Source organism: Terrapene carolina, unplaced genomic scaffold (genome assembly GCF_002925995.2).
Source record: "Terrapene carolina triunguis isolate 2854851 unplaced genomic scaffold, T_m_triunguis-2.0 Scaffold130, whole genome shotgun sequence".
In the NCBI taxonomy this organism is placed as follows: Eukaryota; Metazoa; Chordata; order Testudines; family Emydidae; genus Terrapene; species Terrapene triunguis.
Window position 1 is genome coordinate 30,827,016 of NW_020664481.1, and position 21,786 is coordinate 30,848,801.

The 21,786-nt window shown below is 41.8% G+C and overlaps 1 protein-coding gene across 5 annotated transcripts in view; it reads left to right on the forward strand.

Moving 5' to 3' along the window:
* Positions 1-21,786, forward strand: part of ZNF423 (zinc finger protein 423) — a 319,075-nt gene that overhangs the window by 113,990 nt on the left and 183,299 nt on the right. For 3 of the 5 annotated variants that reach the window (XM_026652711.2, XM_026652714.2, XM_026652712.2), the window contains one exon: positions 59-139. The exons of the other annotated variants lie outside the window; for them this stretch is intronic. In XM_026652711.2, the coding sequence (XP_026508496.1) occupies positions 59-139 (81 nt within the window). The remainder of the gene's footprint in view (positions 1-58; positions 140-21,786) is intronic. 5 annotated transcript variants of the gene reach the window in all.

A 21,786-nucleotide genomic window follows, 5' to 3' on the forward strand; every position in this document is an offset into this window, starting at 1 on the left:
TACATTGGGGTCCTTGAGCATTTCATGAGGTCCTCTTCTGTTGTTGATAACTTTACAGGTTGTCTGTTTCAAACAGCAGCAGAGCTATATATGGAAATTGCCAGCTTGGAAGCGGCTGATTTTTCTAAACTACTGTACGGTAGGAACTAGTTTATAATTAAAGTCTTGCAGTTGCTCCTTTTAATGCCCTGTAACTTGTTCACTAGGCTTACATTTTAAACGAGGTATTGTAACTGTTTCATGCTAGTGTATAATTTTTCATTTTCTTGTATTCACCTTCTACAGAGAACAGTAATTGCCTTGCAACTGTATATACAGGAAGCTCACCCAACAGCCACTATATGGCAGCTTGCAAACCTTCTGATTACATCTCATGAATATAATTCTTATGTAGTACTTTGTATTTCATACTTACAAAAACACACTTCTTACATGCTTCCCTCCCCTCTGCAAAATATACAATGGTTTGCTGCACTTGATTGGCATTTCAGAGGTTATTTTTCTTTTCTTTTTTAATATTACTGATTCCCCCCCCCCCACAGAAGAAACTGAAATGCTGTTGTGTAAAAGCAGTATAGAAAGTTAATTACACCCCTAGTTTATACAGCTGTGGCTTTAATGACCTACTGGCCCTAATTACTATGTTGTGATTCAGTCTGAGTGCTCTTTCCTTTCCCAGAACCCAGTTGCTTTCTGTTAACCTGGCTAGTGTTTTAAAGTAAAAGGTAATAGATTTCCTTTTTGTATGTGTGTGGTGCTGAAATTCATTTTTCCTGCTTTCCACAGGAGCATATTAAAATTGGCACCAGAAAAGCCCTGGTAACATTGCCAAACAGTGTAGCAACAAATGTCTTCCCTTAGAGTGCTCACTTCTCAGCATAAGGATGTGAAAGTGGGCACTGGGACAGTTAAATGTTTATCATCATGTTGCTTGAAGGGCTATTAGCACAAACTTTTTGTGTTGCAGGCAATAACACCTCCAGATAATGGGTATACGGAAGATAATAACGTGCCGGGTCAGCCTCTGCTGTCCTTGATGACTATGCATTTTGTGTTTGGCCCTGTATTCTTTACATGCATTCACTGGAATAAGAATACAAAATACAGTCTGATTGACTTTTCACACTACCACTGTAGGAATGAAAGGAGCCTCATTCTGTGAGGTTCTGAGAAGTCAGTGTTGAGGGCGCTCCACTTCTCACTTGAAGTGCCAAGATATTCTTAGGCTGAGTTCTGGCTGGAATATCTGAGGGTCTAGCATAACTGATTCCTGTTACACAGATATTATTTAAGTGTATGGGGCTGGTTTTCATTCAGACTTTGAAGAAGTTCTTTTCAGGACTCCTATAAAAAGCACATCAGTAAGTTACTCTGCCAATGTGGCACCAGCCCCCTCCAGCTTCCTGTTTAAATCCACAGTGAAATGTAACCATCTCTTTAATATTCTTTACTACATTACATAAAAAGTATTGCAATGTCTGAATCTGCAGCTGGAACTGAGCAAAAACTCAGTTACAAAACTGATGATAAATAACGCATATGCTAACCTTTGAAGTATCAGCAGTTTAGTTGAGCTTACTGTGAAATATATTTCTTGAGCTGCTGCTTAAGTATATTCAAACTAGAACTTGTAAGATTTTCACTCATTCAGTGTGCCAGAGGGACATGTGGTGTGGTTCTGTTTAAGGATGTGGGGGGGGGGGGTGTTTCAGAGTATATGTATGTGTCCATATGGGAATCTTTTAGTCCGAAGGTTGTCCTAGTGTAGTATTTAATGAATTAGGAATGTTTATAAAAGCTTTGCAAAATGTTATGATTCCTGATGGTGTTGCTTTCCAGCACTCCCGAGAACCTTTCTGCAGTTGAAGGTAGGTGGCATTACCATACAGTCTGCCCGGGTCCAGGTCTGGGACATAGACTCAAACTGCGGGCTATTGCATAGGAAAGGGAGTAATGGAGGATGCTAATATGATTTGGAAATTGTTTCTTCAGCATTTTCTGTAACGTTGGTTTTCTGGGTCTGTGGCAGTGCTGCCAATTGACCGTAAAAGGGTGGGATGGTGATACATTTGAACCTAAAATTAGGATTGTTCACCGTGAAGGGCCAAATTCTTGAGCAGCTTACTCCGGCATATAGGGTCAAAGGCAGCAGAAATAATGCCTCCTGCCGCACAAGTGTGCGGGCAGCAAAGCAGGGGAGAGCCCATACAAGAGCGCTTCATGCCCACCACACAGTGCATCGCAGATGGGATCTCTGTGGTGGGTCCCTCAGGTGAACATGCTGGGGCAAGGGGAAGAATGGAGTATTGTTCTCACAAATAAAGAGTTTTGTGGCCTGCATGGTTCCATATAAGTAGTGGGAATAATAAGCCACGTCTACTACTCCCGTCAACCCCGGTAGAGCCAGGGGTTTGGCCTGGTGATGGCCTGGCTAGGTGGATGGCCTGGTTACACAAACTTTTCTTAGGGATGATAATGTCTTCGCTACACTTGAATGTGCTGTAGCTCATTTTCACACGTGCAAAGTCCTTTTACCTTGTTTTTTCATCATAGGGCCCAATGAGAGCCAGTCATTTGACCTGGAAATAATGGTAGGATGTGTTAGCTTGATTGTATGGAACTTCAGTAAGGAATTATTTATTTTTTAATACCGATTTATTTATCTGTTTTTAAAATATTGTCTGTTCGTAACTCTAGGCAGTGGTGCATACATTTAAAAGGATATAGATAAAACAAAATATCACAACCAACCCATCCGCACCAATGACCGCAACCCACAAAATGCAAAGCAATCAACCAGAATGAAGATGGGTGCAGAATACACCTATTAAACAAGGTTTCACTCAGAGAAACATACCTCTGGTGGTCTGGGTACTGCACTGGTTGCCTGTGAGTTTGCAGGTGGGTGTTGGGATTGATCTTCAAAGCTCTTAATGGTTTGATACCAGGCTACCCAAAAGACCACCTCAGTCCTCAGGTCATGCTTCTGCCCTTGCGATCAGCAGAATCACTTGAACCAGAGCTCTCTCAATATTAATGAAAGAGAACTACTGGCAGGGTGTTCTTTGTGAAGGCCCATTGACTCTGGAAATCACTTCCCCACCAAGCTCGGTTAGAGCCCTGATCTGTTTACTTTATGAACGTTCTGCTGGGCCCATCTTTTTTCCAGGGCATCTTGGGAAGGGCTGGAGGGGTGATTGTGTAATGCTACGAAAGGCCTTTTGTAAGGTCCCCCCGTCCTCCCATGGGAGACTTTTAAAGATTAACACTGGCTGGGGAGCTTTTATTTTTATGTAGTCTGTTATCTGCTTTGTTGATTGTTAATTACATTATGGGAGGAGATGGTGCCATAAGCCCATGGTGACCAGATAGTAAGTGTGAAAAATCGTGACACTTTTTTTTTCCAGGGGAAGGGCCAGTAATAGTTGCATATATAAGACAAAGCCCCTAAGATCCGGACAGTCCCGATAATATCGAGATGTTTGGTCACCCTACCTAAGCCAGAGTTGGGGGCACATTAGAACATAACATAAGAACGGCCATACTGGGTCGGACCAAAGGTCCATCTAGCCCAATATCCTGTCTGCCAACATTTGCCAATGCCAAGTGCCCCAGAGGGAATCAACAGAACAGGAACTCATCAAGTGATTAGTTATGGTTGTTTTATACACTTAAATGAATAATAAATATTTGGGAATAAGAGAGAGGGAGTGAGTTCCAGAATCACTGATTGCAGCTGTGTCAGAGTATCTCTTGCAGAGAGTAGTAGATGTCTTTCAGGTAGGCAAGGTCCAAACCGTTCACTGATAACAACTGATACTTTAAAGCTCAAGTCAAAAACTAAGTCAAATCAGGACTGTGAACAGACAATCATGTTTCCAGTGGGAAGCACCCTTTGACCAACAGAAGCTACTTTCTGCACTAACTTGTGTTTTCAAGTGGTCTTAAACTCTGTTCTGTTAGCTCCATGGAGAGCACATGGTCGTTGCCTAATCTCAAATTGACAAAAGCTGGATTACTATAGCAGGGTTCACATCCCAAAGTAAAGGCTGTGCCTTACTTGTCAAGTGCTGATGGGAGAAACCAGTTTTGGCTATAACTGCTCCCGGATGATCTAGATTTGCTGTGGTCTTACACAATCTTCAAAATGCAAACTTGAGTAAAGAATGGCAGGTGTACCCTCCCAACCAAGGGAGCAAATAGAGCGTTCAATATTTGTTCCTAATTTCTTTCTCCAACCATCCCTCAGTCTTGTCTGGATTGAGCTTCAGGTAGAATCATAGACTATCAGGGTTAGAAGGGACCTCAGGAGGTCATCTAGTCCAACCCCCTGCTCAAAGCAAGACCAATCCCCAGACAGATTTTTACCCCAGTTCCCTAAATGGCCCCCTCAAGGATTGAACTCACAACCCTGGGTTTAGCAGGCCAATGCTCAAACCACTGAGCTATCCCTCCCCCCCGATTGCCCTTATCCAACTCCCTGTCTCAGCCAGAGTAGAGCAATGAAATTGAGACATAGATCTGCTTGTCTTCAGCATTCTGAAGGCATCTTATCCCGTCTCCTAACGGCTTCATATACTCTTCTGACAATGTGAATGACTAGACTGAACCACGTAATACCCCATGTGAGAGAGCTGTGAGCAGCTGCCCACTACTACTTTTACTCTCAGAAAGAAAGAATTGGAGCCACTCAAGAGCAACTCCATCTATTCCTGCTAGGGACTGCGGATGTGTAAACAATAGCTCGTAATGTATGGTATTGAAGGTACCTGACAGAGCTAAAGAAATCAGCATGGCCACTTGATCTGCATCCATCACCAGGAAAGCACCAATCAGTGCAGTTTCTGTGCTGAAACCAGATTGGCGGAGTTCAAGCAGATCTGATCTGAGGGTTGTCTTGCCACAGTCTTTCTTTACAGTTCTGCCCCTGTTCCTCGCAAAAAAGAGTGGGAGACTTGAGACATGTTATAAATAGAGAACTGTTATGGGTTACTGCCAAATTGACATTGTCTGTAAAACAGCGAGCAGATAAAATATATCCTCTTAACACCAGACCAGCAGTAAACACTAGCATGTCTGTCCTAACATGGGGGAAATGGCAGGGTTATGGCCATCTCCCCACTAGTGGGAGATGGATTATACCTTCTTCTGTGTGGGAGCTCTGGGGGGGGAGACCAGAAAGGTTCTCTCTGTCTTCACAGCAGGAGTCACAATTAAGTCTTCAATATTTACTAAGAAGAAAAGCAACTAGTAGTGTATTTCATGCATTCATCACAGAGCAGTTTTTTCATCAAAAATGCTGAGGAAAAAAAGCCTTTCTCAGGTTAGTGTCTTTGAGTGTAAAAAGTAGAAATGGTCAGAAAATTCAAAATTTGAAATTTCAGTAAAAAGATGGGGGAGGAAACGTATGTTTTTTGACTAGCTGTAGCAAAAAACATAGATCCTCGGTAGTAGACATGTGAATGCTTTTGTTGTAGCCTCATTAAACTTGGCTTGTCTGCAGACACAGCTGGCATGTTGTTCACTGTGCTCCAGGCATGGGGAAGCCAGAATGCAGCCTCCCCCCCAGTGCCGGCTGGCTTAAGGGAAACTAGCCAGCATGGCTTGGTCTTCTTCAGATGCCCAGCTTTCAGGTGGTTAGCTAGGGCATCCTCTTTAGTGACTTCTGAGTTTAAGGAACTCAGAGCTCAGCTTGCCCTTGATGCTAGCCTTTCGGGACTGCCTGATACGTTTCTTTTTGCCAGCTGACAGCCTGGTCTTCACTGCACCCTGCTTTGAGGAAACCTCTGCTGCCTCCTGTCTTTTCGATGGGGTGTATAAGTGGCCTAGGTGTTTCAAAGTCGGTGGGAATGGAATGAAGCAGTCCAGCTGGAGGAGACTGGGCAAGACGTGGGCTCTGCAGTTTCATTTCCTATGTGTGCCCCATAACAAATACCTCTTTCGACTTATCTGGGCCTTTCTTTTCTTTTACTGTTCCCTAACTGTCTCTGGGCTTGTCTACACTGTTCTGCACTTTGGACTATGGAGGCATGAATAGCAGGGCGCACCGAAATGCTGCACTGCTACTCTCCTGTGTGGTCACTGTGAATAAATATAATATAATCCTCTTCAAATAGGATTACATGAATGCAAACTAGGAACCTTTTAATCTGTGCCCACAGCATCCACACGGGGGAGTTACAGTGCAGCACTTCAGTTCATGCCCCATTGTCCAAACTGTGGAGTAGTGTAGACAAGCCCTTTTCTTATTACCTTTTTACCCCTTTCTCTTCTTTTACTTCCATTGAACCACCTTCTTTTTCAACCAGGAAATGTTTTGCTTTTTAAAAACTCTTTTTTTGTGACTCTAATATTGGTGGGAGGTGCTGGACTGATATCCCCGGAGACTGGATTCTTCTCCCTACTGAGAGAGTCATTACAGCATAGGTTGCAGTAGTACAAACTCTCCCATCACTGTGTCTCAATCCCTCACCTGGAGGGACTGCCTGTAGAGGGGAGCCACATCTGGCTTCTGCCAACCTGGGTACCAGTTAGTGTAGGTGTACCTTGTTCTAAGTGTGAGCTTATGTCCACTGGGGACTAGTCTGAGACCATCAAACTCATCCATTTTATAGTAACAACAGTCAGGCAATTTGGGCTGGATTTGGATTTGAACTGGTAATCTGGTGGTGAAAGGCTCTAGACCTCATTTCCACTTCCTGCCTAGCCATCCAATCTTGTTATCAGAGCCCATCTCAGCTCTCTTTTATAGCATGACAGTGCATTTTCAGGAGTCATTTCTTTTCCTAGCAATGACTGTACTGAGTTTTCCTCTTGTTTTTAAAATCACTGTGGCTGAGAACCTCTTTAGTGGAAGCAACAATATACTTATGAAATTAACACTAATAATAAAAAAGACAATTGGAAGACAGACAAGATTATGGAGATTACTAGTTTATTACTACATACTGTCTTTTGCCGTAGTTAATGAAAAAATGCAGGTTGGAATTTTCAGTCTATTCTAGACACTTATATGGCCCCCTGTAGGATTTGAGCACTTCACAATCTTCAATGTATTTATCCTGACTACACCCCTGTAAGGTAGGGAAGTACTATTATACCCATTTTATAGAGAGGAAACTGAGGCACACACTAAATGAGTTGTCCAGGGTCACACAGGAAGTCTTTGGTGGAGCAGGGACTTGAACCCAGGTCTTGATGTCCTAGGCTAGGAGCATGTTCCTAGTCATGGGACCATCATTACTTTTAGAAGGACTACTCTTTTAACAGATGGATTTTCTAAAGGAGTTAGGCACCCAAATTTCATTGACTTGAATGAACTATGAATACAGGCGATTTATCGCAATCGAAAGGAATTTATTTGGAAATTTGAATTGTACCAATCAACGTCATATCTGCATGCATTAAAACAACAACAAAACCCTGTATCATGCTGCTCTGGTATGCTAATATGAGATAAAAAGTAGCTTATGAAGTGCCTTCCTCACTTTTTTTTCTAATATTCATTTATGATGATCCTCAAACTTATCTCTTTCTCAACATCTTGTCTGACCTTGGCTTTTGTAATACTGAGTTCTCCTCGTTCTCCCAGTGTGTTCCTTGAGTGCTGTTTTTGGCTGGTCCACCTGCTCCCTCCTATTGTCTTTGTAATTCCAGCAGGGGGCTGTATCTCTTTGATGTCCACCTCCTTGCTTTACTTTTCTCAAGGCCGTCATTATCTCAGTTCTTGCTTACTGTAGCTTCCTCTCCCTTGACCACCCTATTGTCACATGCGCCATGTCCAATCCACATGAAACACAATTGCTTTCCCTGTCTTGTCTTCCTTGCCCATCATTCTGACTACCTAATTACATTCAAGCTTTTTGCTTTGACTTTCAAGGCTACTCAAAGCTCTGTCCCTCCCTACCTATACATCTGCTCTTGTTTCTTATTGTGTTGCCCCTTTCCCCTTCACTCTGCCAGTGATGCAGGCCTTGAATACCCATTTGTCTTCTTCTCCCATGTTTGTCTCTGAGCTTTCTTCCATGATGCTCTGTATGCCTGGAGCACCTTCTTTGAATCTTGAGATAGAGTTGCCAACTTTGGTTGGATGAATTCCTGGAGGTTTCATCACATGACATTATCTTTAATTAAAGATTCATCTTTAATTCCTGGAGACTTTAGGACAATCCTGGAGGGTTGGCAACCCTAATCTTGAACAGATTCACAAGTCCACCACCATCTCCTCTTTCAAATCCCTCCTCAAGACGCTTTCAAAAAATCAGCCATCAAATGGTGGCTAGATTGTCGGCAGACTTGGCTGGGTTGAGAGAATTTAGAGATACCTGGTATTATTGATTAATTTGTTTGTTTTAAAAATCAAATGTATTGTCGAATGATTCTGAAACATCAAGCCATGCGCAGAGCTAACCCACTTGATCTTATCACAATATCTTGACTCCACCCCCCCCCCCCCCTCTTTTTATTTTCATTCCTCCCCCACCCCCCCTTCTTTTTCTTTCCTTCTTTCTTTTTTTCTTTTTTTTTTTTGGGTTACACATGCTGCTTGTGTCCTGATCAAGTTAGATTCTGAGCTCCTCAAGGTAGGGATTGTTTCGCTCTAGGTATTTGAACAGCACCTGGCACACTAGGATTCTGATACTGATTGGAAAAGGAAGCTAGTAGAAGCTATATCTTAACTTGTGTACTAGCTTAAGGAAAAATATTGCTTGAGTTTTCTGGCCAATAGTTTAAACTCCACAAATGCCAGCATCAGAAAAAAACAGAGATAAGAAAATGATTCATTTTGTGTTGAACAGTTATTTCACAGCATTAACTGGCTAAAGTTGGCTGCATTGAAAATGACATTATTACTTTGGGGGGGGGAGGGGCATCAGCCAAGAAGAAAAATGAAGACAGTCTGTCTGCACAGCAAATTGGGAGAGTGTGTTTGCAGTTCGGGTCTGAACAATGCTGACTGGTTTGACAGTGGCTGCCACAGTAAGTGGCTATGCATATCTGGATCATAAAGTGACAGGCAGCGGGTTCAGTTCGTAGAGAACAGGGTGGGTGGGAAATGGAAGTAGATTTGTGAACTTGCCCCTTTTGAGAGAGCAAATGCTCCTCTCCCAGTGACCAGGATAGTTGATGAGCAGCTTGCCACTGTATCCAAGTGTGTTTTGCTGTCAGGAAATGTCACTGTGGACACCTCTGTAGTTTAAAGGTGCCAGTATACGTATGCAGGGAATAGTGGAAGGTCGTTGTTAAAAATTAGTGTCTGGACTTTGGATTTTGCTCTGTTGAGGAAGATACCCACAAATGTTTTGAATTAGTTCACTTTCCTGCATATTTGACGATTTTGGAGGAATGGATCCTAACCAAAATTTCAGGGAAAAATAAGTTGCTTTGTTAAAACAGACATGAAATTAAAAAAAAATAAAAAAAAAAAGAGAGGAAGGGCTTAAATTTTGTCCTGAGGGTGATAAAACTGCATCACACAGCTGAAAATCAATCTGACCTTCACCCACGTGATGCTGTTGTCTCAGTCTGTCTTTCATTTCCTTTGGTTTAGTGAAGGCCATGGCATTCAGTAGGGAGAAAAAGCAGAGGAAGGAGGGGAGAATCCTGTTTTCACTGCAGAGGCTTCAGTGCTTGTTTATGTTGACTTCATGAAAAAGAGTTGCTGTAAAACTTTGGACTTCTATTTTTTTAAAAATCTTTTCCCCTCTTAATGGATGGGAATCATATTAAGGTAAAGATTTGCTATCAGAAGAAGGGACAAGCACTATAAAAAAGTGTGTTTGTGATCCAAAATATATATATTTTTATTAAACTTGGAATTAGTCAACAACAATATTTTATACTGAAAGCTTTATGTGAGAACAGGAAACCTGCCCATTCATTCAAAAAATAAATTTGTATCCAAAGGAAAAATGTCTAAAGAAAGAAAATTTACCTAGATGTGTATATATTTATATATACACTAACATGTTAACAGAATTTAAAGTCCATGTGCATACAACGTTATTGATTTACAAAATGCTGGGACAGGCTGATCTGGGCAGTTTTGCTTAATGAAAAGAGTTATACCAGTCTGAATCTTTTGAATATTTGAAGATCCCTTTTTTCCACTGCAGCCTGAGGCTGGGGGTACATGCAGACATATTCACACTTTATTTTTCCAAAGATGCAGTAGAACATCTAATGGCAAATTTGATGATGGCATTCTGTGCATCAGCAGAGTTAAAATTGAGAGTACAAGCACATCTTGATATTTTTACTGCATCTAAAAAGAGGTTTAAACCACAATCCATGACCATTCACCCAAACCTCTATTTCTTTCGCCTAACTCTGATGGTTCAGCTTAAATGGGGCCCAGATCCAAAGGATGTCTGATCCTTTCTTTTGTAAAGCAAATGCTTTTCGTTTGAGATTTTATAAAATCAAAACCATCCTAAATTCTGCCCATTCCAAACTACAGTTTTTTCTCATCCAGTGTGGACCTTGTCTTATCAATAAATGATTGTCTTCTGTTTTTATTTTACATATGTTACTTTCAGTAACATGGACAGTTTGAGGCTTCTGCTGTTTTCCTTGTTTTGCAAATGTTGCCTATTTTAGGAAGGTCTGTAAGAAATGCCAATTCTTGTTAAAAAGATAAAGCTACAGATTGGATTTAGCTGTAGAGCTTAATGCTTACTTTGTAAAGGTTAAGAGTTGAACAAATTGTTCATTTATCTGTTTGAGAAGACAAAGATTAATTTTTTACTAACTTTTTTTATGTAAGTATGTTTTGTCTTCAAATGTGCCAACAACCATTGGTATAGTCTTATGCTATTATTTTACAGATTATTAAAATAGAGCAGCAAATTTGTAAGATACTTAGATTTTCTCTTGGCAGGTTTTGCTGTTAAAGTCTGTGTGATCTGCCAAAATGTAATTTGCATAAATGTAGACTTTAACAGGTTATCATTCTGTTTAACACTATTAACTGCTCAACTACTATACAAATTGGCTTCCAAAATTGATACAGGGTAGCTATCGCTTTCAACGTCATTCCATTTGCTGTCTCACTGGGCATAATGCATGAGCTGAGCTAAAGGGAAAGCAAGAAGGTCAAAGATCTTTTTTGTTTAGTCTTTTTGCACATTTAAAAGTTCTATTATGTATTTATATTGCTTGTGGTGTCCAGTCTGTTGCCTATATTTCCCACTGATGATGAGTTTATGAAGCTAAGTAGATCTTTTGTGCTATAACCAAGCTATTTTTGTTTGTGTCTGTATTAGGTGAGCATGCTTCAGCTATAGATCTCTCCTACTCAGGAACAGGGCCAGTATTTAGCAAGTGTACCTCAGAATTAGAACTTGTGAAACAAAGTCAAACCATCCTACAAAAGGGTTAATAGAAATGTCCAGAAGGAAGACGACAAAGAAGACACTGATATCCCTTGCCCTTCCTTTTATGATGATACGTGACGTTAGACTGGTTTTTTTTGATGTGTTGGGGCCTGCATGTTTGCATTTCTGTAACTGTCACAGCTGCTGTCCTGGGCTGCTCTGCCAAGCTGGACAAGGCTGAAATACATATGTCCCATGCGCACACACTTCTCTCTACGTTAGGAAGTAGGTGAAGTGTGTGTGTGGGCACATGCCCACATGAGCACTCACTGACAGAGTTTTCACTCATTCCTTCATTTTGATCAGTCTCTCCTACCCATTCTGTTATATTTACCAAAGCAGCAACAGTCACAGTATTTGCCTTGAGGCTGGGAGGGCAGTCAGTCTCCTCAGAGACCTCAGTGCTGCTTCTTGACCAGCATTTAAGGGATGGGAAAAAAGCAGAATATGAAATGCTCCCTCCTTCTTGTTGCTGGCACTGTGCTCTTTGGTTGTTTTCTGTTTCCAGCAGCAGAAAGGGCTTTTTTCCCCCTCTGGCTTGTGTGCTATAAATAGGATTTTTGAAAAATATTAGATCGAAGTAGAAGTCATTGGCATCTAAGTTAGCAGCCATTGAAATGAACACTGCAGTTCACACCTCAGAGCTATTGTTTCAGGCTCTCTGCAAATTCAAGCAGATGTCTCTTGCTTCTCATTTTGAACATTTTATTTGCAACCATAAAAGCTAGAGACTTTTTTTTTTTAAGAAATTGAAAGCTGAGACTAAACCAGCTCAGAGGCCTGTCTGCATGCCACAATCAAGCCCTATGTGCTCACTCTTCTAGGATTATCCCATACCTGGGAAACACTACCATAACCCACACTAAAACCTCTCTCAGTGTCTTTGAGTTCTGCATACAGTCGGAGCCATGCTGTTGCACACCATCCTCTCCATTATCCTGTTCCATGGCATCCTAGCTTTCATACCTTGCAGCTTGACTCTCACTCTCCTCTCAGTCTTTTTCTGAAGGAGCTTTGCAGTTATCTATAAGCTATCTTGCTTTTCAGTATGGCCGTGGTAAGCTCAAAAACATCTGCAGGCAGGGTCATTCCAGATCGCAAGTCTTCGGAGGGTATTTAGATGTAGTGCCTAAAGATTTATCCCAGAATGCCTGTTACAGCTTTGTTTGTATTATTATCTGGAGATATCCCGCTGCAAAATTCCTCAGGAGAGAGAAATGGTCAAGAGTACTTAGAAACATCTGTTACAAATTCATAAAAACACTGTAGAATCACTAAATGCAATAAGAACATGAGTGGACATAGTATGTCTTGTGGTCCTACAGAATCTGGGACATTATCTTTGATTCAGATCTATACAGCTTCACCAAGTTTTTCAGAGATCCTCCTTTCAGGATGGACACTTTTTAGAAATGAGTAGCTTTGGCAGTGAATACAGAAGAATGTTTCTGTTGAATACATTTGTAGGACACATCTGGTAGGTACCTTTCTCATGTAACTCACCTGAGATTCCAATCTTGCAATCTTACTGTATTTCCAGAAGAGAGCTCTTTCTTTTTATTTGTCAAATGCTTCTTAGTTATTCATGAAAATCATATTGCAGCTTTGTAAGCAGCCTTCCTTTTTAAAGAAGCCAGTAATTTCTCATATATGGATAACTGGCTTGTTAAGTCTAGTCTGAGGAAATAACTGTAGGAGTGACCTCAATAGGACCTCCTAAGAGATCTGGGACTGAAAGACTAAGTCTTTAAGAGAAGGAGTCCTCTATGACTTTAATACAGTTTGATACACAACACAAGGAGAGAGAGTGAGTTTTAACAACAAACCAGAGGATTTACAATCTATGTGAGCAAATGCTAACGTGATGTACATTTAATTTGGTCTCTCCTAGCAGTGCCTACAGGTTGGGCTCATTGGCAGTTTGTGTAGTACTGACACTGTGATCTTGACTGTATATTGTGAGGCAGTGTCATGGCTAGGTCATGGGTGGCCAGACCTAGTAGTCAGAGTCCGCAATCATGAGACAGGAGTCAAGAGTTGGCTGGAAGGATACTGGAAAGTCAAAAAGCAGGAGACAAACTGGAGATAGTCATGGAAGACAGGAGAGATTCCAGAGGACTGGAAAAGGGCAAATATAGTGCCCATCTATAAAAAGGGAGATAAGGACAACCCAGGGAATTACAGACCTGTCATCTTAACTTCAGTACCTGGAAAGATAATGGAGCAAATAATTAAGCAATCAGTTTGCAAACACCTAGAAGATAATAAGGTGATAAGTAACAGTCAGCATGGATTTGTCAAGAACAGAGCGTGTCAAACCAACCTAATAGCTTTCTTTGACAGGATAACAAGCCTTGTGGATGTAGGGAAGTGGTAGATATGGTATATCTTGTCTTTAGTAAGGCTTTTGATACTGTTTCAAATGACCTGCTCATAAACAAACTAGGCAAATACAACCTAGATGGAGCAAGGTGGGTGCAAAACTGGTTGGAAAAGCGTTCCGAGAGAGTAGTTATCAGTGGTTCACAGTCAAACTGGAAGGGCATACAGACACTCCCCAATTTACGCAAGCGTTCCGTTCTGGAACGCCTCGCGTAACTCGAATTTTGCGTAAGTTGGAAACGTATACCTGACAATTACTCAAAAAAAAAAAAAAAAAAACAAGAAAACCTCCTCTTTCTAGCTTACGAAACATTTTCCTTAAGTGCGGTTTGCGTAAGTCGGGTTTGTGTAACCCTGTGGGCGTCTGTATTGAATGGGATTCCGCAGGGATCAGTTCTGGGTTCAGTTCTGTTGTATCTTCATCAATGATTTAGATAATGCATAGCGAGTACTCTTATAAAGTTTGCGGACAATACCAAGCTAGGAGGTGTTGCAAGTGCTTTGGAGGTTAGGATTAACATTCAAAATGATCTGGACAAAATGGAGAAATGGCCTGAAGTAACTAGGATGAAATTCAATAAGGACAAATGGAAAGTACTCCCCCTAGGAAGGAACAATCAGTTGCACACATACAAAATGGGAAATGACTGCCTAGGCAGGAGTACTGCAGAAAGGGATCTGGGGGGTCATAGTGGATCACAAGCTAAATATGAGTCAACAGTGTAACACTTGCAAAAAAACCAAACATCATTCTGGGATGTATTAGCAGGAGTGCTGTAAGCAAGACATGAGAAGTAATTCTTCCAATCTATTCTGTGCTGATTAGGCCTCAACTGCAGTATTGTGTCCAGTTCTGGGTGCCACATTTCAGGAAAGATGTGGACAAATTGGTGACAGTCCAGAGAAGAGCAACAGAAATGATTAAAAGTCTATAAAACATGACCTCTGAAGGAAGATTGAAAACATTGGATTTGTTTAGTCTGGAGAAGAGAAGACTGAGAGGGGATATAACAGTTTTCAAGTATATAAAAGGTTGTTACAAGGAGGAGGGAGAAAAATCTACTAGAATTCTTTGAGGGGGTCAACAAGCATGTGGACAAGGGGGATCCAGTGGATATAGTGTACTTAGATTTTCAGAAAGTCTTTGACAAGGTTCCTCACCAAAGGCTCTTAAGCAAAGTAAGCTGTTATGGGATAAGAGGGAAGGTCCTCTCATAGATTTGTAACTAGCTAAAAGATAGGAAACAAAGGGTAGGGATAAATGGTCAGTTTTCAGAATGGAGAAAGGTAAATAGTGGTGTCCCCTAAGGATCTGTACTGGGACCAGTCCTATTCAACATATTCATAAATGATCTGGAAAAAGGGCTAAACAGTGAGGTGGTGAAATTTGCAGATGATATGGAACTACTCCAGATAGTTAAGTCCCAGGCAGACTACGAAGAGCTACGAAAGGATCTCTCAAAACTGGGTAACTGGGCAACAAAATGGCAGATGAAATTCAATGTTGATAAATGCAAAGTAATGCACATTGGAAAACATAATCCCAACTATACATATAAAATGATGGGGTCTAAATTAGCTGTTACCATTCAAGAGAGAGATCTTGGAGTCATTGTGGATAGTTCTCTGAAAACATCCATTCAATGTGCAGCATCAGTCAAAAAATCGAAAAGAATGTTGGGAATCATTAAGAAAGGGGTAGGTAATAAGACAGAAAATATCACATTGCCTCTATATAAATCCATGGTATGCCCACATCTTGAATACTGTGTGCAGATGTGGTCACCCCATCTCAAAAAAGATATATTGGAATTGGAAAAAGTTCAGAAAAGGGCAACAAAAATGATGAGGGGGTCTGGGAAGGCTTCTGTATGAGTAGAGATTAATAAGATTGGGACTTTTCAGCTTGGAAAAGAGCTGAATAAGGGGGATATGATAGAGGTCTATAAAATCATGAGTGGTGTGGAGAAAGTAAATAAGGAAGTGTTATTTACTCCTTCTTATAACACACAAACTAGGGGTCACCAAATGAAATTAATAGTCAGCATGTTTAAAACAAACAAAAAGAAGTATTTCTTCACACAACGCACAGTCAACCTGTGGAACTCTTTGCCAGAGGATATTGTGAAGGCCAAGACTATAACAGGCATAGGCACTGACTCCTTGGGTGCTCCGGGGATGGAGCACGCACAGGAAAAAAATGGTGGGTGCTGAGCACCCACCGGTAGCCCCTCTACCAAAACCTCTCCCTCCCCACAGCGCCTCCTGCCTGCTGGCAGGCCCCACCAATCAGCACCTCCCCCACTCTCCCAGCGCCTGCCGTCCACTGTGAATCAGCTGTTTCGTGGTGTCAGGAAGCGCTTGGGGGGGGGAGGGGCAAGGGTGCAGCGTGCTTGGGGAAGCGGGTGGAACTGGGCGGGGTAGGGAGAGACGGGGCTGGGGTGGGGCCTTGGGGCAAGAGGTGGAGTGGGGGCGGGGCCTGGGCAGAGCCGGGGGGGGACCCCCCCCCCGGCAGATTAGAAACTCGGCACCTATGGTAACAGGGTTCAAAAAAGAACTAGATAGATCTGTGGAGGATAGGTCCACCAATGGCTATTAGCCAGGATGGGCAGGGATGGTATCCCTAGCCTCTGTTTGCCAGAAGCTGGGAATGGGCAACGGAATGGATCACTTGATGATTGCCTGTTCTGTTCATTCCCTCTGGGGCACCTGGCATTGGCCACTGTCGGAGGACAGGATACTGGGCTAGATGGACCTTTGGTCTGACCCATATGGCTGTTCTTATGAGTCAGGAACCAGAGTCAGGCTGGGTCAGGCTACCAGAGGGTCAGAGGCAGGAGACAAACTGAAGATCAGAGCCACAAGTCAGATGCCAGGAGTCATGCCGAGTTGGGGTGGCAGAAAATCAAGCTGGGGGAGCGGGAAGCACATGGTCCAGAGCAGAGTGGAGCCCAGTTGTTCAGATAGCTTCCTGTTCCTGCTGCTGGCTTAAGTAGGGACAGCGGGCTGATCGGGTGCTCTGGGACTCCACCAATAGGCTCAGCCTCACTCTGGGGCTGAGTTTCTTGGGTCCTAGGTAAGCAGTTGTCAGCAGGCTGCCAGGTGGAGGGTTGGAGCGTGGCCGCTCCCATGAACCCTGTGAACCTGGGCTCAAGAGGCATGGGTCATGACAGGCTGCAAAATATTTGAGAGAGGGGGAAAATGGATACAGAGGTTTTAGAATAAATGAGTCACCTGCATCCCAGATTAATGCTTGACAGAGAATGGTACCTTGTTATCACTCCGTAAGTGGAGAAGAGATGAGATTGGGGACAATTTCCATAAATTCATGACAAGGTTGACTACAAGAGTAAAAATTCCCCTCCCACTTCACCCAGTAGTAAATCCAGTATAATCACAGTCACTCTTCCCTTTGGGAGCCTTTTGAGAAAAACCCTCCTATGAGAGGAGCATGTCTCAGTGCTTTTCATCTTTGAGTTGCCAGGTGATAGGATGCGGCTATAGAACAAAGGATGTTCTGATAGAGTAGATGCTGTGTAGCAGGACTATGGATATGCCATATCAATTGTCTTTTATAAGATACACATTTTCAGTTACTGGTAATAAAAACCCTCCTGCCCAGTGTTGTACATTTGAAGCATTTCTTGAGGAAGAGGAAAGTTAAGTGTGTGTTCTCTAGTTTTATAGGAAATGAGAAAAATTAAGTAAATGTCACTAGTACCTGTTACCCAGACATGGTTAGATTTTTCAGAATGGGAAACTTTAGTTGTCTTCTGTGTGGAAGGGGATCTGGAGAAACAGGACTAGATCAAAGGGCACTAAGGAACTTTTCGTGCATGTCAGCAGGGTCCACATGGACACTTAGCATGTGGCAGGCTAGTTATGGGGTAGATTCACACCCCAGCTTGTCACAAGCTAAATGTTTTTGTAGACATGCCCACACAAACACTTCTCTGGTCCAGCTATTGTCTTTCCATCCCACTTATTCTGGAGCTTCTAAAATTCACCATGGTAGATGGCAGGGGCTTCGTGATTCTCTTCCCACAGTGCCTCCTGGGGCATCTTTAGGTTCTGAGTGGAAGAGCAACATTTTCTTATTTTGTTGCTGCTAAACGGGTGTGTAGAATGAATGACTGCTCCTCTGCAGATGTCGATGGAGGGTACAGAGGGAGTGTTCCAACTTGTCTGCTCCCCAATAATACAAGTTGGGTGGGACAGGCCCACCAGTCACCCCTTCCTCTACCACATAGATGTTGCACTTGTGTGCATGTATTATGTGTGAGAGGGAGTTGCAGAACTCTGGGCCTCTTCCTCTTTGGAAGAGAACTAAAAGTAGAGGATCCCCTCTGGAGAGGGTGGTGTCCCTCAGTAACTTCAACCACAAAATATATAAAACTCAAATTTTGTTTGGTTTTGACTAAACCCAGATAAAATTTGATGTTTGCAGCTGAGTCTCACTTTCAGTTTTTCAGATTCATTAAAACCCCACGTTCAAAGGAACATACAGGGTGGCGTATCTGACGTGAGCCAAAACTAACCTCCCTGCCTCTTCCAATGAAACTGTACTGCTGAACTTCGCACAGCCCCATTCTCTAGCACCTTTTTTGAACATGAGTGTGGTTCTCAAAGCTGTTCTGAACCTCTCACTGGAAACAGCTCTCTTCGAGCTAGTTAAGCATTTTCTGACACTTAAGCTTCTGTATCTGCTGGTTGTTTGTTCTGTACAGAACAGTGAGTCGTACTTGGCTAAAGCAGAAAAATATATTTCTTAGAAAACCTTTCAGAAAAGCTATGGCTGCCCTTCCTCTGGAAACGCTAGAGGTGTCTGTGGTGAAATCTATATTGCAGTCACCTCTGCAGTGTTTCTAAGAATTACCAGATAAGTGTGTAGTGGCTAATCTGTATACTACATTTTTTACAAGAATCTTGCAATTCCACTTGCTCCTAATACTTAATTGTAAAGTGTTCCTCTGATATTTCCAAATATCTGGGCTGATAGATAAGGGAGTTTGGTTCCTATGATAATCTGCCCATTCTAATAAAGGCCTTGCTATATTTTTATTCTTACTAGTGTTGTATAATTCATTTGGGGCCTGATTTTTCAGAAATGTCGAGTGCCCAGAACTCCAGCAAAAGTCAACTGGAGCTATGGGTGTGCCACACTTCTGAAAATGAGCTCCAAAGTAATTTACTTGCTCAGAAAGAAATCCAGTTAGATAACCCCAAGGTCAAGATTTTCAATGGGATTTGTGGGTGCGCAGCCATTTTGAAAATCCTGTGCCTAAATATGGGTTTGAGAGCCTAACTTTAGGCTCCTGTTTTTGAAAATTTTGGCCCAAGTCTTCAGAGCCATTATATATAGATATAGATAGATATAGATTTCAGATAGTGAAAATTGTATGATTTCCTATATATATGTATATATTTTCACTACCTAAAATCACTGTTTAGGGAGGATTCCTACTGGAGCACCTTGATTCACAGGTTATTTCTTTCTCATTTCATAACAGAACTGGTAAGAAAACGTGTTAACATTCCTGATCCTACACTCCTTACTTGGATGAGTAGCTCTTACTGACCATTTGTAACATTTCAGCATCTTCTTAAATGTTTGGAAGATACAAATAGAAATACGGAGGAGTCGCATCTTACGCGGGGGTTAGGTTCTGAAGTCAATGCATAAGGCGAAAATCGCGTATAGTCAAATGCTCATTGAGTGGAATGGCGGTCGGAATCGCCTGCACTACAGGTACAGTATTTAAATTGTTATTTTTCTCTTTTTGTTTTGTTTTGCCGAGCGCATACAGTTAAAATCGCGTAAGTTAAATGCGCCTATGATGCGACTCCACTGTAGGTATCAATAAACAGAAGATTTTACACCTTTCCGGTTTGGTCAAATGATTTTTTTGGGGACAGAATTAAAGGACAGTTCATGATTAGAACAATACGAATATGCCAGAGAGTACATCTAAATTGTGAACATAATTGTTTTTTTCCACTGCTTTCGTGCTGCTTGCTAGGTATTCTTGCTTGTCATGAAAATAAGAGAATATACTGAGGCGATATATCCAGAACAACTGGTAGGCTTGATTGCACAGAATGCTGTTATAGATGACATTAGATTAAGTCATAACAGAATTCCTATCAGCAAAGAACTGTAGTACCATTCCTGCGTTGAGCTTTGTGGGGGTAGATTGCTGTTGACTTCAGTTGATTGCTGCATGGGCATAGGGACCTTTCCATATGGAACTCTTTGGTATTTCGTTGTGTATAAATTGTGAAAAATGTGGCATGTTTGTGCATTGTTTCCTTGGTGGCATTTGGACTCCTTATTCTGTTGCAGTGTTTCCAGTGGTTAACAGAACATCTGCATTGGGTGAGCACAGTCAGGCTGCCATCTTGGATACATCATTTAAATGTGCTTTTTTATTTCCCAGGAAATGATATGAGGTGTGTAATGTGCAAGGGCCAATGTGTCTACTGGTTATTGCTTCATAGGCTACACAGTCTAGTGGTTATTGCTTCATTTTTAATATTGATGCATAGGAATTATGTCAATCTAAACAACACTTCCTAATTTGTATTCACGATCAGTGTTTCACACTTTATTTTGAGTTTGCTTGCTTTTGTAGTTTGCCAGATCATTAATATTTCAATGTCAATTTTTATTTGGTTGTGTCTAAAATCACAGTAGTGCCGACTGTGCTACCATAATTTCATACGCAGTTTACTTGTGATGCTAGTCCTTAGTCTGGACGCTGCCCCCTCCTCCTCCACTCTGTGTACATATGACACCACCATGATAACTATATCTTTGCTTTAAAACTGAAGTGACTTGCCCTCTCCCACCAAAAGAAGTAGTTCATAAAACTGTGAAAGTTTATTTGTGTAATGAAAAGCAGAAGAAGAACCTGGATCCTCCACATAAAAACTATCATTGTCCCAAGTGCTACTTGACTCCCAACCAGCACAGTACCATTGACTCAGTATGCCTGTACGGAAGGGCAGATAGACTATAGATAGTGCTACTGTGATGTCACCTGCACATTGCTGAAACAAGGGCATGACGGCTAGTCACATACTAGTGCTGATACAATCAGAGTCAGTGGTGCACATGGGATGTGATGCCAGAAGGTAGTGTTGCTACCATGGTACTTTCGAGATTTTAGCCACTTCTAGTTCTCGTCTAATTTCGGGGGGGGGAGGGGAGGGATATATATATATAATTTCATAGTCGCTGTAAAGAAAGCAAACCCTCAAACTCTACCATTTAATTATCACATTTTCCAGGTTGCCCTAAGATCTCTCTCTGTAAAGCACAGGTGGTTTAAGGATGACAGGACATAAGTTGAAATGCACCTTTAGTGCTGTAATGTCAGCTGCTAATATGTAGACTTTGAGATAATGAAGCGTAGCCATGTGTAATATGATGCAGTGTGACAATGTGTAATATTGAGCTGTTCAATAGTACAAATGATGTAGACCATGAGGCAGTGTAGCCTGGTGGTTAAGGGCAGGGGCTGGGAGTCAGGACTTCTGGGTCCTACTTCTGGCTCTTCCATTTATTCAGTGTGTGACCTGGGGAAAGCCACTTAAATTAATTGAACCTCAGTTTACCCATCTATAAAATAACTTCACAGAAATGCAGTGAGGTTTAATCTTTGTAAAGTTCTTTGATAAAACTGCTGTAGAGAAACAATATCTATTTGATTATTAATGATCATTTATTATTTATTTATTGTGCTTGTATGATTGCATGCTGAGTGACTTTTTCATGCTTAACAGTAGATTTCCAAAACCAGTCTTTCACTTTCCTTCTTATTTTTTTGTAGCTAAATTCCTGCAATTTTGAAGTCAATGTTTCCCCTCTCCATTGGGTTGAATGACAAGACAATGCATGAACAATGCCCCTTACTTGTACCTAAAGGAATCCTCCCTAGAAATACTCTGCCTCCCCAAAACTGCATTGCTTGGAGTGGGGGTGGAGGGATGGGAGGTAGCAAAAATGACCAAAGATAAATTTACTGGC